General features: G+C 41.5%; 1 protein-coding gene across 8 annotated transcripts in view; it reads right to left on the bottom strand.

Annotated features, from left to right (window-relative positions):
- The window catches only part of ZNF133 (zinc finger protein 133), a 32,057-nt gene that overhangs the window by 13,767 nt on the left and 5,758 nt on the right, over window positions 1-12,532 (bottom strand). For 4 of the 8 annotated variants that reach the window (XM_070043735.1, XM_070043736.1, XM_070043734.1 and 1 more), the window contains one exon: window positions 1,956-2,902. The exons of the other annotated variants lie outside the window; for them this stretch is intronic. In XM_070043735.1, the coding sequence (XP_069899836.1) occupies window positions 1,956-1,976 (21 nt within the window). In that variant the 5' untranslated portion in view covers window positions 1,977-2,902. The remainder of the gene's footprint in view (window positions 1-1,955; window positions 2,903-12,532) is intronic. 8 annotated transcript variants of the gene reach the window in all.

The raw sequence follows: 12,532 nt of genomic DNA, 5'->3' as shown, positions 1-12,532 counted from the left end.
ACCATTTTAAAGTGCATATTTCAGTACATTAAGTATGTTGACACTGTTGTGCAACCACCACCGCTTTCCATCTCCAGAATTTGTTCATCATCCCATGCTGAAACTCTGTAACCATTAAACCCTGACTCCCTCTTTCTCACAAACCCTGGTAAACAACCATCATTTTACTTTGTCTCCATGTATTCAATATTTGGCTAGTCTGTGTATCACAAATAAGTGGAATCATACAGTATTTGTCCTTTTGTGCTGGCTTATTTCATTTAGCATAATGTCTTCAAGTGTCAGCCATGTACTCCAAAGAAGACATACAGACGGCCAGGAGGCACATGAAAAGATGCTCCACATCATTAGTTATTAGAGAAATGCAAATCAAAACTACAATGAGATATCACCTCACACTAGTCACCATCAAAAAGTCTACAAACAATAAATGCTGGAGACGGTGTGGAGAAAAGGGAGCCTTCCCACACTGTTGGTGGGGATGCAAATTGGTGCAGCCACTGTGGCAAACAGTATGGAGGTTTCTTAAAAAACTAAAAATAGAGCTACTGTATGATCCAGCAATCCCACTCCTGGGCACATATCCAGAGAAAACCATGGTTTGAAAGGATACATGTACACCAATGTCCACTGCAGCACTGTTTACAACAGCCAAGACATGGAAGCAACCTAAATGTCCATCGACAGATGAATGGATAAAGATGATGTGGTACATATATGCAATGGAATATTACTCAGCCATAAAAAAGAATGAAATAATGCCATCTGCAGCAATGTGGATGGACCTGGAGTGACGTTAAGTCAGACAGAGAAAGACAAATATCATATGATTTTGCTTATATGCAGAATCTAAAAAAAAAAAAATGACACAAATGAACTTATTTACATAACAGAAACAGACTCACAGACTTAGAAAACAAAGATGGTTACCAAAAGGGAAAGGTGGGGAGGAGGGATAAATTGGGAGTTTGAGATTGACATATACATACTACTATATTTAAAATAGATAACCAACAAGGACCTACTGTATAGCACAGGGACCTCTGCTCAGTATTCTGTAACAACCTAAATGGGAAAAGGATTTGAAAAAGAATAGATACATGTATATGTATAACTGAATCACTGTGCTGTACACCACAAACAAAACATTGTGAACTATACTACAATAAAAAATAAAAAAAAATTAAAATTAAAAGTTTCAGCCATGTTGAAGCATGTACTTAGAATTTCCTCCTTTTTAAGGCTAAAAAATACTCTACTGTATGTATATACCATTCCTCCACTGACGGACATTGGGTTTGTATCCACCTTTTAGCTATTGTGAATAATACTACCATACAAATTGCTTTCAGTTCTTTTGGGTATATACCCAGAAGTTGAATTGCTGAATCAAATGGTAATTCTATGTTCAGTTTCTTCAGGAAACACTACTGTTTTCCACAGAAGCCACACCATTTTATATCCCCACTAACAATGTAAAAGGATTCTAGTATCCCTACATCCTTGACGACACTTGCTGCTCCCTGAGTTTTTGGTAATAGCCATCATGTGAAATGTATAAAGTGATCTCTCATTGTGGTCTTTATTTGCATTTCCCTAATGATTAGTGACAGTAACCATCTTTTTATGTGCTTATTTGCTATCTGTTTATCTTCTTGGCAAAAACGTCTATTCAAGTCCTTTGACAGTTCTTGAATTGGGGTGTTTGGTTTTTGTTGTTGCTCTCTGAGATCTTTATATATTCTGGACATTAATTACTTATCGGATATATGACTTGCAAATATACATTCTTTAATGCACAAAAGTTTTTAACCTTGATAAAGTCCAATTTATCTATTTTTTCTTTTGTTGCCTGGGCTTTTGGTGTTATTACCCAACAAATCATAACTAAATCCAACTTCATGAAGCTTTTCCTCAGTGTTTTCTTCTAAGAGTTTTACAGTTTTAGCTCTTACCTTTTTAGGTCTTTGATCCATTTTGAGTTAATTTTCATTCTCTTCCATGTGGGTATAAGTTTTCCCAGCAGTGTCTATTGAATAGACTGTCCTTTCCACATGGAATGGTCTTGGTAGTGTTGTTGAAAATCACCTGATCATACATCTGTGATTAAGTTCTGAGCTCTCTGTTGCTGCTCTCAAGATTCTGTTGCCTTTGGCTTGATTATAATGTATCTTGGTGTGGGTCTCTTTTAAGAGGTTATCCTACTTAGAGTTCATTAAGCTTCTTGGTTCCTCTTCATGTTTTCTATCTCTTTACTGACATTTCCATTTTGTTTTTACATTGTTTTCTTGACCTCGTTCATGTTTTCCATTAGCTCTGACAGCTGTCTTAAAGTCTTTTGTCTAGTAAGCCCACATAGTATGGCAACTCTGGAACTCAGATTCCCCAGATTTGCTTGGTTTTTGTTTTTGTTGTTGTACTGTGTCTCCGTGCCAGGGTTCAATCTGAGGTGTAAACTAAAGGTTTTTCTTGCATCTTTTCTGATCCTGTGCCTTTCCACGGGTAATATTTCCAGGGATGGTAACTTCCTAAACTGACCAAGTCATGGTCAAACAGGCTGCAGGTAAGATAAGTTACACTTCCAGGACTAGAGCTGGACTTTGCCAGGTGCCAACAAGGTGGTCAAGACAAGAGAAAGGATTGTGTCCATCCTGCGACAGCCAGTGTGGAAATGCAGGAAACACTCACCATTACCCTGGCTTCCCAGGACCCTGTGGCCATTTTTCCTGGTATCACTAAAGGATGATATCTCAGAAGGCAGATCCATGTAAGGAAAGCAGAAATTAGAGGGTGTCAGCTGGAAATGCTCTCCCAGTGAGCGAGGCAGGGTCTGCTCTCCAACCCCACAGCTGGGGGAGGGGTGGCACGGTGGAAGTGTAACACTCTGGTTTTTACCAGGGCCCTGGAAAAAAGTTCAGAGTCAGGCCTTCAGTAGGTTTGGTCCCAAACTCTCCTGATCCCAACAAACTAAATGTAGAAGGACTTTTTCAGGCTCTCTACTTGACTGTAGATGTTAACACATCATTATTAATTTGAGGGGTTATGAAAATGGTATTATTGTGGTTGTTTTAAAAAATATACACTGAAGTATTTATAGATGAAATGATCCATGGGATTGCTTTTAAAAACACTTCAGGAGGGCTTCCCTGGTGGCACAATGGTTAAGAATCTGCCTGCCAATTCCGGAGACACGGGTTCAAGCCCTGGTCCAGGAAGAACCCATGTGCCATGGAGCAACTAAGCCCATAGACCCTACAGCCCGTGCTCTGCTGAGCCCTAGAGCACGTGCTCTGCAATGGGAGAAGCCACAACAATGAGAAGCCCACGCACTGCGGCTGCAACAAGAGAAAGCCCACGGGCAGCAATGAAGATCCAACACAGCCAAAAATAAATAAATGTATTTATAAAAACAAAACAAAAAAAACACTTCAGGAAAAATTGGACAAACCACCCCCCTCCCAAGATTGCTACACAGTGTTTACTGTTAAAGCTGGGGTTTTATTATAGTTTCTTTGCTTTGAATATGTTTGAAATTTTTCCATTAATAAAAAATTACTAAAAAATTCTCAAACACCAAAGGAACCCAAAAACCAAAAACCCAGATGCAACAAATATGGCAAAATATAAACAAGTGTTAAAATCAAGATGATGCACATAAGGACGTTCATTATGCTATTGACTCCTTTATTTTTAAGATTTTTCTTTTAAAACGTAAAAAGTATACACAGAAAAAACACTGCATTGTGAACAAAACCAGAGAAACCTAAAGCAATAATGAAGGACAAAAATTGGCCATTAGAATCAATTATCAATTCATTTCCCCTTTGGTAACCATAAGTTTGTTTTTGAAATATGTGAGTCTGTTTCTGTTTTGCAAATAAGTGCGGGGAACTAAGATACTGCAAACCACACAACCAAAAAAAAAGAAAGAAATGAAGACTAAATTGTAAGACACCAAGGAAGAATAGAGTGACATGAAAACATGATGGCCACTGAAAGCTAACAGGAGGAGATGAAAATGAAAGAAAGAAGTAAAAAGAGTTAGAGAAAAAATGGTTGAAATGGAAAACAGACAAAGAATTTCATTTGTATTAATTGCAGCTCCTGCAGAAGAAAACAAAGAAATAAACCAAAAAAGGGTTGGGATGGGGGTGGGGAGGGAACAGAACTAATATTTAAAACTATAACCCAAGAAAACTTCAAAAATAGATGACATGAATCACAGCAATATCTTTCTTGACCCACCTCCTAGGGTAATGAAAATGAAAACAAAAATAAACAAGTGGGATCTAATTAAACTTAAAAGCTTTTGCACAGCAAAGGAAACCATAAGCAAAATGAAAAGACAACCCACAGGATGGGAAAAATATGTGCAAATGAAGCACCAAGGGATTAATCTCCGAAATATACAAGCAGCCCATGCAGCTCTATGTCAAAAAAACAACCCAATCAAAAAATGGGCAGAAGATCTAAATAGACATTTCTTCAAAGAAGACATACATATGGCCAAAAAGCACATGAAAAGATGCTCAACATCACTCATTATCAGAGAAATGCAAATCAAAACTACAATGAAGGATCACCTAACACTGGTCGGAATGGCCATCATCAAAAAATCTACAAACAATAAATGCTGGAGAGGGTGTGGAGAAAAGGGAACCCTCTTGCACTGTTGGTGGGAATGTAAATTGGTATAACCACTATGGAGAACAGTATGGAAGTTCTTTAAAAAACTAAAAATAGAACTACCATATGATCCACCAATCCCACTCCTGTGTATATACCCAGAGAAAACCATAATTAGAAAAGATACATGCACCCCAATGTTCACTGCAGCACTAGTTACAGTAGCCAGGATACGGAAGCAACTTAAATGTCTATCAACAGAGGAATGGATAAAAAAGATGTGGTACATATATACAATGGACTATTAGCCATAAAAAAGAATGAAATAATGCCATTTGCAGCAACATGGATGGACCTAGAGATAACCATACTAAGTGAAATAAGTCAGAAAGAGAAAGACAAATATCATGTGATATCACTCATATGTGGAATCTAATTTTTTAAAATTTATTTATTTTCTTTATTTTTGACAGCGTTGAGTCTTTGTTGCTGTGCGCTGGCTTTCTCTAGTTGCGGCGAGTGGGGGCTACTCTTCCTTGCAGTGCGTGGGCTTCTCACTGCGGTGGCTTCTCTTGTTGTGGAGCATGAGCTCTAGGTGCTCAGGCTTCAGTAGTTGTGGTGCCCAGGCTCAGTAGTTGTGGCTCACGGGCTCTAGAGCACAGGCTCAGTAGTTGTGGTGCACAGGCTTAGTTGCTCCGTGGCATGTGCGATCTTCCCGGACCAGGGCTCGAACCCGTGTCCCCTGCGCTGGCAGGCGGATTCTTAACCACTGCGCCACCAGGGAAGCCCCTGGAATCTAATTTTTTAAAATGATATAAATGAACTTATTTACAAAACAGAAACAGACTCGCAGATTTCAAAAACAAACTTATGGTTACCAAAGGGGAAATGTGGGGGGGGGGCATAAATTAGGAGCTCGGGATTAACATACATACACTACTACATATAAAATATATAGATAGATATAGATAGATAACCAACAAGGACCTACTGTATAGCACAGGGAACTCTACTCAATACTCTGTAATAACCTATATGGGAAAAGAATCTAAAAAAGAATGAATATATGTATATGTATAACTGAATCACTTTACTGTACACCTGAAACTAACACAACATTGTAAATCAACTGTACTCCAACAAAATTTTTTTTTAAAATGACCTGAATCTAAATATGAAAGGGCTTACAGAGTACAAGGGAAGAATTGACTCACAACCAACAACTTCAAGGTATCTACTGGAAAAACTATCAGACTTTGAAGAATAACAATAAAAATCCTAAGTGACTCTAGGCAAAAAATATACCAGACTTCCATCAGACTTTTCATAATCGTCATTCAACCCTTGTGCATTGCTGGGGGGAATGTACAATGGTGCAACCACTATGGAAAATAATATAGCAGTTCCTCAAAAAATTAAAAATAGAAATTATCAAAAAAAAAAAAGAAATTATCATATGATCTACCAGTTCCACTTCTGGGTATTTCCCCAAAAGATTTGAAAGCAGGGACTTGAACAGATATTTGTACACTTGTGTGAGCAGCATTATTCACAATAGCTACAATGTGAAAGTAATCCAAGTGTCTGTCAATAGATGAATGGATAAACAAAATGTGGTATATACATACAATGAATATTATTCAGCCTCAAAAAAAATTCTGACACATGCTACAACATGGATTTACTTTAAAGATATTATGCTAAGTGAAACAAACCAAACACAAAAGGACAAATACTATATGATACCACTTATATGAGGTACCTAGAGTAATCCATAGAGACAGGAAGCAGAATGAAGGTTGAGAGCGGTTGGGGGGAAGGGGAAATAGAGAGTTACTGTTTAATGGGTACAGAGTTTCAGTTCTGCAGGTGGAGAGTGCGGATGGTTGCACAACAATATGAATGTACTTAACGCTACTGAACTATACACTGAAAATGGTTAAGATGGTAAATCTTATGTTATATATATTTTACCACATTAAATGCATGGCAAAAATATACCATCATTCAAAGCAATAAGAAAATATTCCACCATGACAAAGTGGGATTTACCCAGAAACGTAAGACTGGTTCAATATTAGAAAATCCATTACTATAATACACTATATTAATGAACAGATCCAAGAAGAAAAATCATGATTGCATTTATACATACTGAAATATTCTTTAACAAAACTCAACTCTCATTCTTCCAATATCCAATTCAATGTAAGATTGATGAATCCATAAAACTTTTCATTTTTAATTTTAGACTTAAAAAGAAGTTGCAAAAATGTCAATTCCCATATAACCGTCACTTAGTTTTCTCTAATGTTAACATCTTGGAAAACCAAAATACAATGATCAAAACCAGGAAATTAACATTGATATAATACTATTATCTAAACTACAACTCTTAACCACATTTCAACAGTTTTTCCACTAATGTCCTGTCCTTCCTCTGGTCCAGATATCAACTGAGCTTCCAACATTGCATTTAGCTGTCATATATCTTTCATCTCCTCCAATCTGTGACAGTTCCTTCTTTCATGAAAGTGACATTTTTGAACAACATCCGTCAATTTTGGTTTATCTGATTTTTAAAAAATGATTAGAATGATATTAGTTCATTTGGGGCTAGAATTCCTCAGAAGTCATGTGTCTTTTTCAGTGCACCCTATCAAGGGGTTCGTGATATTGATATGTTTCATTATTGACGATGTTAACCTTAATCTTGATCACTTGGTTAAGGCAGTGTCTGCTGGCTTTCTCCATTGCAGTCACTCTTTTTCCCTTTATAATTAATATGTATCTTGGGAGAGATACTTTGAGATTATACAAATAACGTATTTCTCTTCAATCTTCCACCCACTAATTTCAGCATAATTTTGTGGGACCTGTCTGCAACAATTATTACTGTGGTGTTGACCAAATGACAATGTTCTATTTCCCTCTTTCATTCTAAATTCATTAACTGGGGACTTCCCTGGTGGCACAGTGGATAGGACTCCATGCTCCCAATGCAGGGGGCCTGGGTTCGATCTCTGGTCAGGGAACTAGATCCCACATGCATGCCACAACTAAGAGTTTGCATGATCCAACTAAGGAGCCTGCCTGCTGCAACTAAGACCCGGTGCAACCAAATAAATAAATAAATAAATATGAAAAATAAATAAATTAATTAATTAATTGGAATTCTTCTGTAAGCAAGAGTTGTCCCTTCTTATTTATTTCAGCGTGGATTTACAGTTTATCCTATGGGTTATATTAGAATATTATCACTTTATTATATGTGGAATCTAAAAAAATGGTACAAATGAACTTAAAAAACAGAAATGAGTCACAGATATAGAAAATAAACTTATGGTTACTGGGGGGAAAGGTTGCGGGGGGGAAGGGATAAATTGGGAGATTGTGACTGACATATACACACTACTATATATAAAATAGATAGCTAAAAAGAACCTACTATATAGCACAGGGAACTCTACTCAATACTCTGTAATGACCTATATAGGAATAGAATCTAAAAAACAGTGGATATATGTATATGTACAACTGATAACTTCGCTGTACAGCAGAAACGAACACAACATTGTATGGCAACTATACTCCAATAAAAAAATAAAAGAGGATGAGGTGAGAGAGTAGCATTGACATATATACACTACCAAATGTAAAATGGATGGATGGGAAGCTGCTGTACAGAACAGGGAGATCAACTCAATGCTTTGTGATGACCTAGAGGGGTGGGATAGACAGGGGTGGGATAGGGAGGGTGGGAGGGAGGCTCAAGAGGAAGGGGATATGGGGATATATGTGGGGATATGGGGATATATGTATACATATGGCTGATTCACTTTGTTGTACAGCAGAAACTAACACAACATTGTGAAGCAATTTTACTCCAATAAAGATGTGAAAAAATAAAATAAAATAAAAAGAATATTATCACTATTTTGCTGCTCAAATTATTTCAACTTCAAACATTGGGAGCTGCTTCAGACTGACCTCATTCCTGCTTTAACCAATAAATGTGGCACAAGTGACACTGTGTCAGTTACAAGCTTAAGTCTTTTTTTTTTTTTTAATATTTATTTATTTATTTTGGCTGTGCTGGGTCTTAGCTGCAGCATGTCGGATCTAGTTCCCTGACCAGGGATTGAAGCCAGGCCCCCTCCATTGGGAGTGTGGAGTCTTACCCACTGGACCACCAGGGAAGTCCCACAGGCTTAAGTCTTAAGAAGGCTACACAGCTCATGCTCTCAGGAGGCGCGAGATGCCACTTTAAGAACTTCAACTCCCCTGCTGGAGGGACCACACAGAAGCAGAGGCCCCGATACTCCGCGAAGAGAGAGTGTGGGGCCCAGGTGCCCCCAGCCTTCCAGCCAGTCCACTAAAGCACCAGATGTGTGACGGAACCGTCTTGGATGGTCCAACCCAAAAGAGTCCACAAGTGACTTTGGGGGAAAATTCAGCTGGATCTATAACTCCCACGGAGCAGAAGGACTGCCCAGCGGATTTAACCGAAGGAACTGGGAGAGATGATAACATGGTGGCTCCTCTACGCCATGGGCTTGGGGAGCTTGTTGTGCAGCAATCAGTAATGAAAGCCCTCACAGACATGCTGTGCCTCTGCCTTCTTCAGCTCTGTTAATGACAGAAGCATCCTTCCCATCACCCACATGCTGACTCGGGCACCAGGTGTACTTCTCTTCCTGCCAAATCACACCAGTCACCAAGGCCTACTGAGTCCACCTCCAAAAACTCTCTATGCCTCCCACCCCCAACCCATCTGGGGAAGGGACAGTCCCTCCTGAGAGAGGCTCTGCAGACCATCTCCCGACATCCCGGCCAGCCTGATCCGTTCCTCCCAGAATTAGCTCCACCTACACATGGCTGGATTACTTATTAAAAATGTCCTAAGCTCTTACTGTGCGACAGACACTATCTTAGACCCTGGGGATACAGAAGTGAACAAAGACAAAAACATCTGCCCTCACTGACATGCAAGTTTAGAGAAGGAAGATGGACGTATTAAATTAACAAATAAAACACACACCAGATCAGAAAGTAATAAGTGAGATAAAGAAAATAAAGCAGGGAAGCAGAAAAGAAGTAACACAAAAGAGACGGGGTTTTGAGATTTTAAATAGTGGTTAGGAAGGCCTTGCTGAGAAGATGATTGAATAAAAATCTGAAGGCTGTGAGGGATGAGCCAAGTGAGTAACTTTGAAGAGAGCATCACATGCAAGAGAACAGCCAGTGCAAAGGCCCTGAGGCGAGAGTCGGCCTGGCACCGTCAAGGCACAGAGACAGTTCACTGTGGCTGGTATGCGGTGACTGACACTGAGTGGGGGAGGTTCTGACTTTGACTGAGGTGAGAAGCCACTGGAGGTCTTTGAGCAAATGCATGACCTGCCTGCTGAACTGACTAATACAGCTGTACTGAGAGGGACAAGGAAGGAAGCAGAGAGATCACTCAAGGGCTATGACCATCCAGGTGAGGTGGTGGCCCAGACCACAGCAGGAGCGGCGGAGGCTGCTTACTGGGGATATGGAGTGTAAGAGCAAGAAAGGAGTCGAGGATGACTCCGAAGTTCTGAGCCTGAGGAAGCTGAAGGCGTTGCCATGTCTCTGCTCCCTTTTACAGCTTAACTCCCTGAAAGAACTGTCCATCCTCCACAGGGTCGGGGCATGTTTACAGGAGTTGATCAGAGTTTGTTGCTGGACACATCAAGTTTGGATGCCCATGAGATACCCAAGTGGAAATGCCAAGTAGACAGGAGACTGCGATTTGGAGTTGAAGAGAGAGATCTTGGCTGAACCTCAGAGGGATGGCATCTCAGGCCTTGAGAGTGGACGGGGCCACCAAGGAGAGATGGAGCTGAAGCGGGGCCTTCCACAGGGGTTCTGGGAGTAAAGAAGCCAGCCAAGGAGACAGAGGCGGCGCAGCCTATGAGGTAGGAGGAAAACCTGGAAACCAGGGACAGCAACATGAAAGGAGATCCTAAGACGAATGCAACTATGTAAAATGTTGCTGAGCATGGACTGGTATTTAGCCACAGGAAGCTCAGTGGTAACTTAGACAAAGAATATTTTTTAGTGGGTAAAGCTGAAAAGCCTTACTGGAATATTTAAAAGGCAATGGAAGGATATTAACGGAGACATCAAGAAAAGAGAATTCTTTCAAGGAGTTTAGCTCTGAAGGGGAGGAAAGCTGCAGGGCAAGAGCTGGAGGGAAACTGTGGTCCCTGCTCTGCTCAGGACCCTTTACTGGGTCCGTCCCGCACCCACATCAAGTCCACACTAACTTGCTATTCAGGGCTCACTCCACTAATGCCCACAGCGCACTCTCCAATCAGACTCCCCATGTGAACTTCCATCCTTCCAGCAAGGATGACACTCATGTCTTCACCATGCATCACTCACTTAGTCTCACTTAACCTGGCACTCATTTAACCCGGTCCCAGGAACCCTATCAGTGGCTCAAGAAGCACAAGATAAGGCACCCGACCGTCAAAGAACCACCTCCCAGTCCAATGGGACAGCTGGACAGTCATGACACAGCCTGAGCCCTGGGGTCCTGATGTGTCAAGCATCCCACAGCGAATGGGAGCCCGGGAATACTGCTGGGGACGTGCAGCGTGCTCTGCCGGGGGAGCCCGTACCAGCTCATCACAGGAGTTGATGCTCAAGCAGAGAGGTACGGAGAAACAAAAGCAGACAATGGAATAAGTTTCCACGCAGCTGTAAAGCAGGGTCTGACGAGTGTGGGGATTAGGGGAGGACACTGAAAGGGTGACTTGGAGAACAAGTTGGAAGCATTAATAATAATTCTAACGAACAGTTACTGAGTATTTATGTACTAGGCGCTCTAACCGCATGGCTAGGGTTATCACACCCAACATCCCTGTCAGGTGGACACCATTCTGATCCCCATTTGGCAGATGAGGAAAAGAAGGCTCAGAGAGGCAACATAACATGCTCAGGGCCACACAGCTAGATATGGTGAAACTGAGATTTGAATCTGGGCAGTCAGACTTTGGAGTGGGGACAGAAGCAAACGATTAGAAAGGTCCCTTTCTAGCAGGCTGAATGGCAAGATCAGTATTTATACCTCAGGTGCCCAACTCAAGAGGCAGCGGTGGGGGAAGGGGGGGCAGAGGGAGAAGAAGGTGGAGAAGAGGCAGGAGCAAGGGCGCTGCAGGAGTGGAGACGGGGAAGAAGAAGGGGATCCAGCGCACAGCACAGGGGAGAGAACACGGCAGCCACCGAACAGGAGGTAAGTCTGGAAAGAACAAAGAGGCCCAGCTTGTACCAAGGGCAGAAGTTGCAGATGTTAACCAGATCTGCAAGGTTAGAAGAAATGCGGGGAGAGGGGCAGAGACAGGGAAAACCACCACACCGAATTCCACATACATCTCCCTCTCCTGTCTCTGACCAGAGCTGTTCTGACTGAAAGAAACTTTAAAACAACTGGAAAAGGAACTATTCATTTTGTTGGGTGTAATGATGAAATTGTGGTTATATTACAACAAGAAGTCCTTATGTGTAAGCTGCCTTCTGAGGTAACTGTGTGTGAAATGACAGGCCTGGGACAAAAAGGCAGTGAGAGCGCTGGACGGAACAAGACCAGAAGGCCGAGGCCTTCACGGCGGACAAGCCCCGGGAGTGAGCAGGTGTGAGCAAACGCTGAGACGGAGCGCTGGCGCCAGGATGGAGGGGTAGTGAAGGAGGACGCTGGGTCTGAAGAACAGTCCCTGTGAAAATGGCCACCCTTACAACAGGCCTTGCTTCCTGGGGAAACCAGCTGGGGCCCTGATCCCGGGAATGGGGCATTACAAGGCACAAGATGTCAAAGTTGAGCGAAGGAAACCCACCCATGGTCCAGCAGGCAAAAGGCAAGCGGCCCCCACCTGAGGCT

The sequence above is a fragment of the Globicephala melas genome, chromosome 15, assembly GCF_963455315.2.
Source record: "Globicephala melas chromosome 15, mGloMel1.2, whole genome shotgun sequence".
NCBI lineage: Eukaryota > Metazoa > Chordata > Mammalia > Artiodactyla > Delphinidae > Globicephala > Globicephala melas.
Note: the sequence above shows the minus strand (reverse complement) of the source record. Positions and strands in the feature narration are given on the sequence as shown.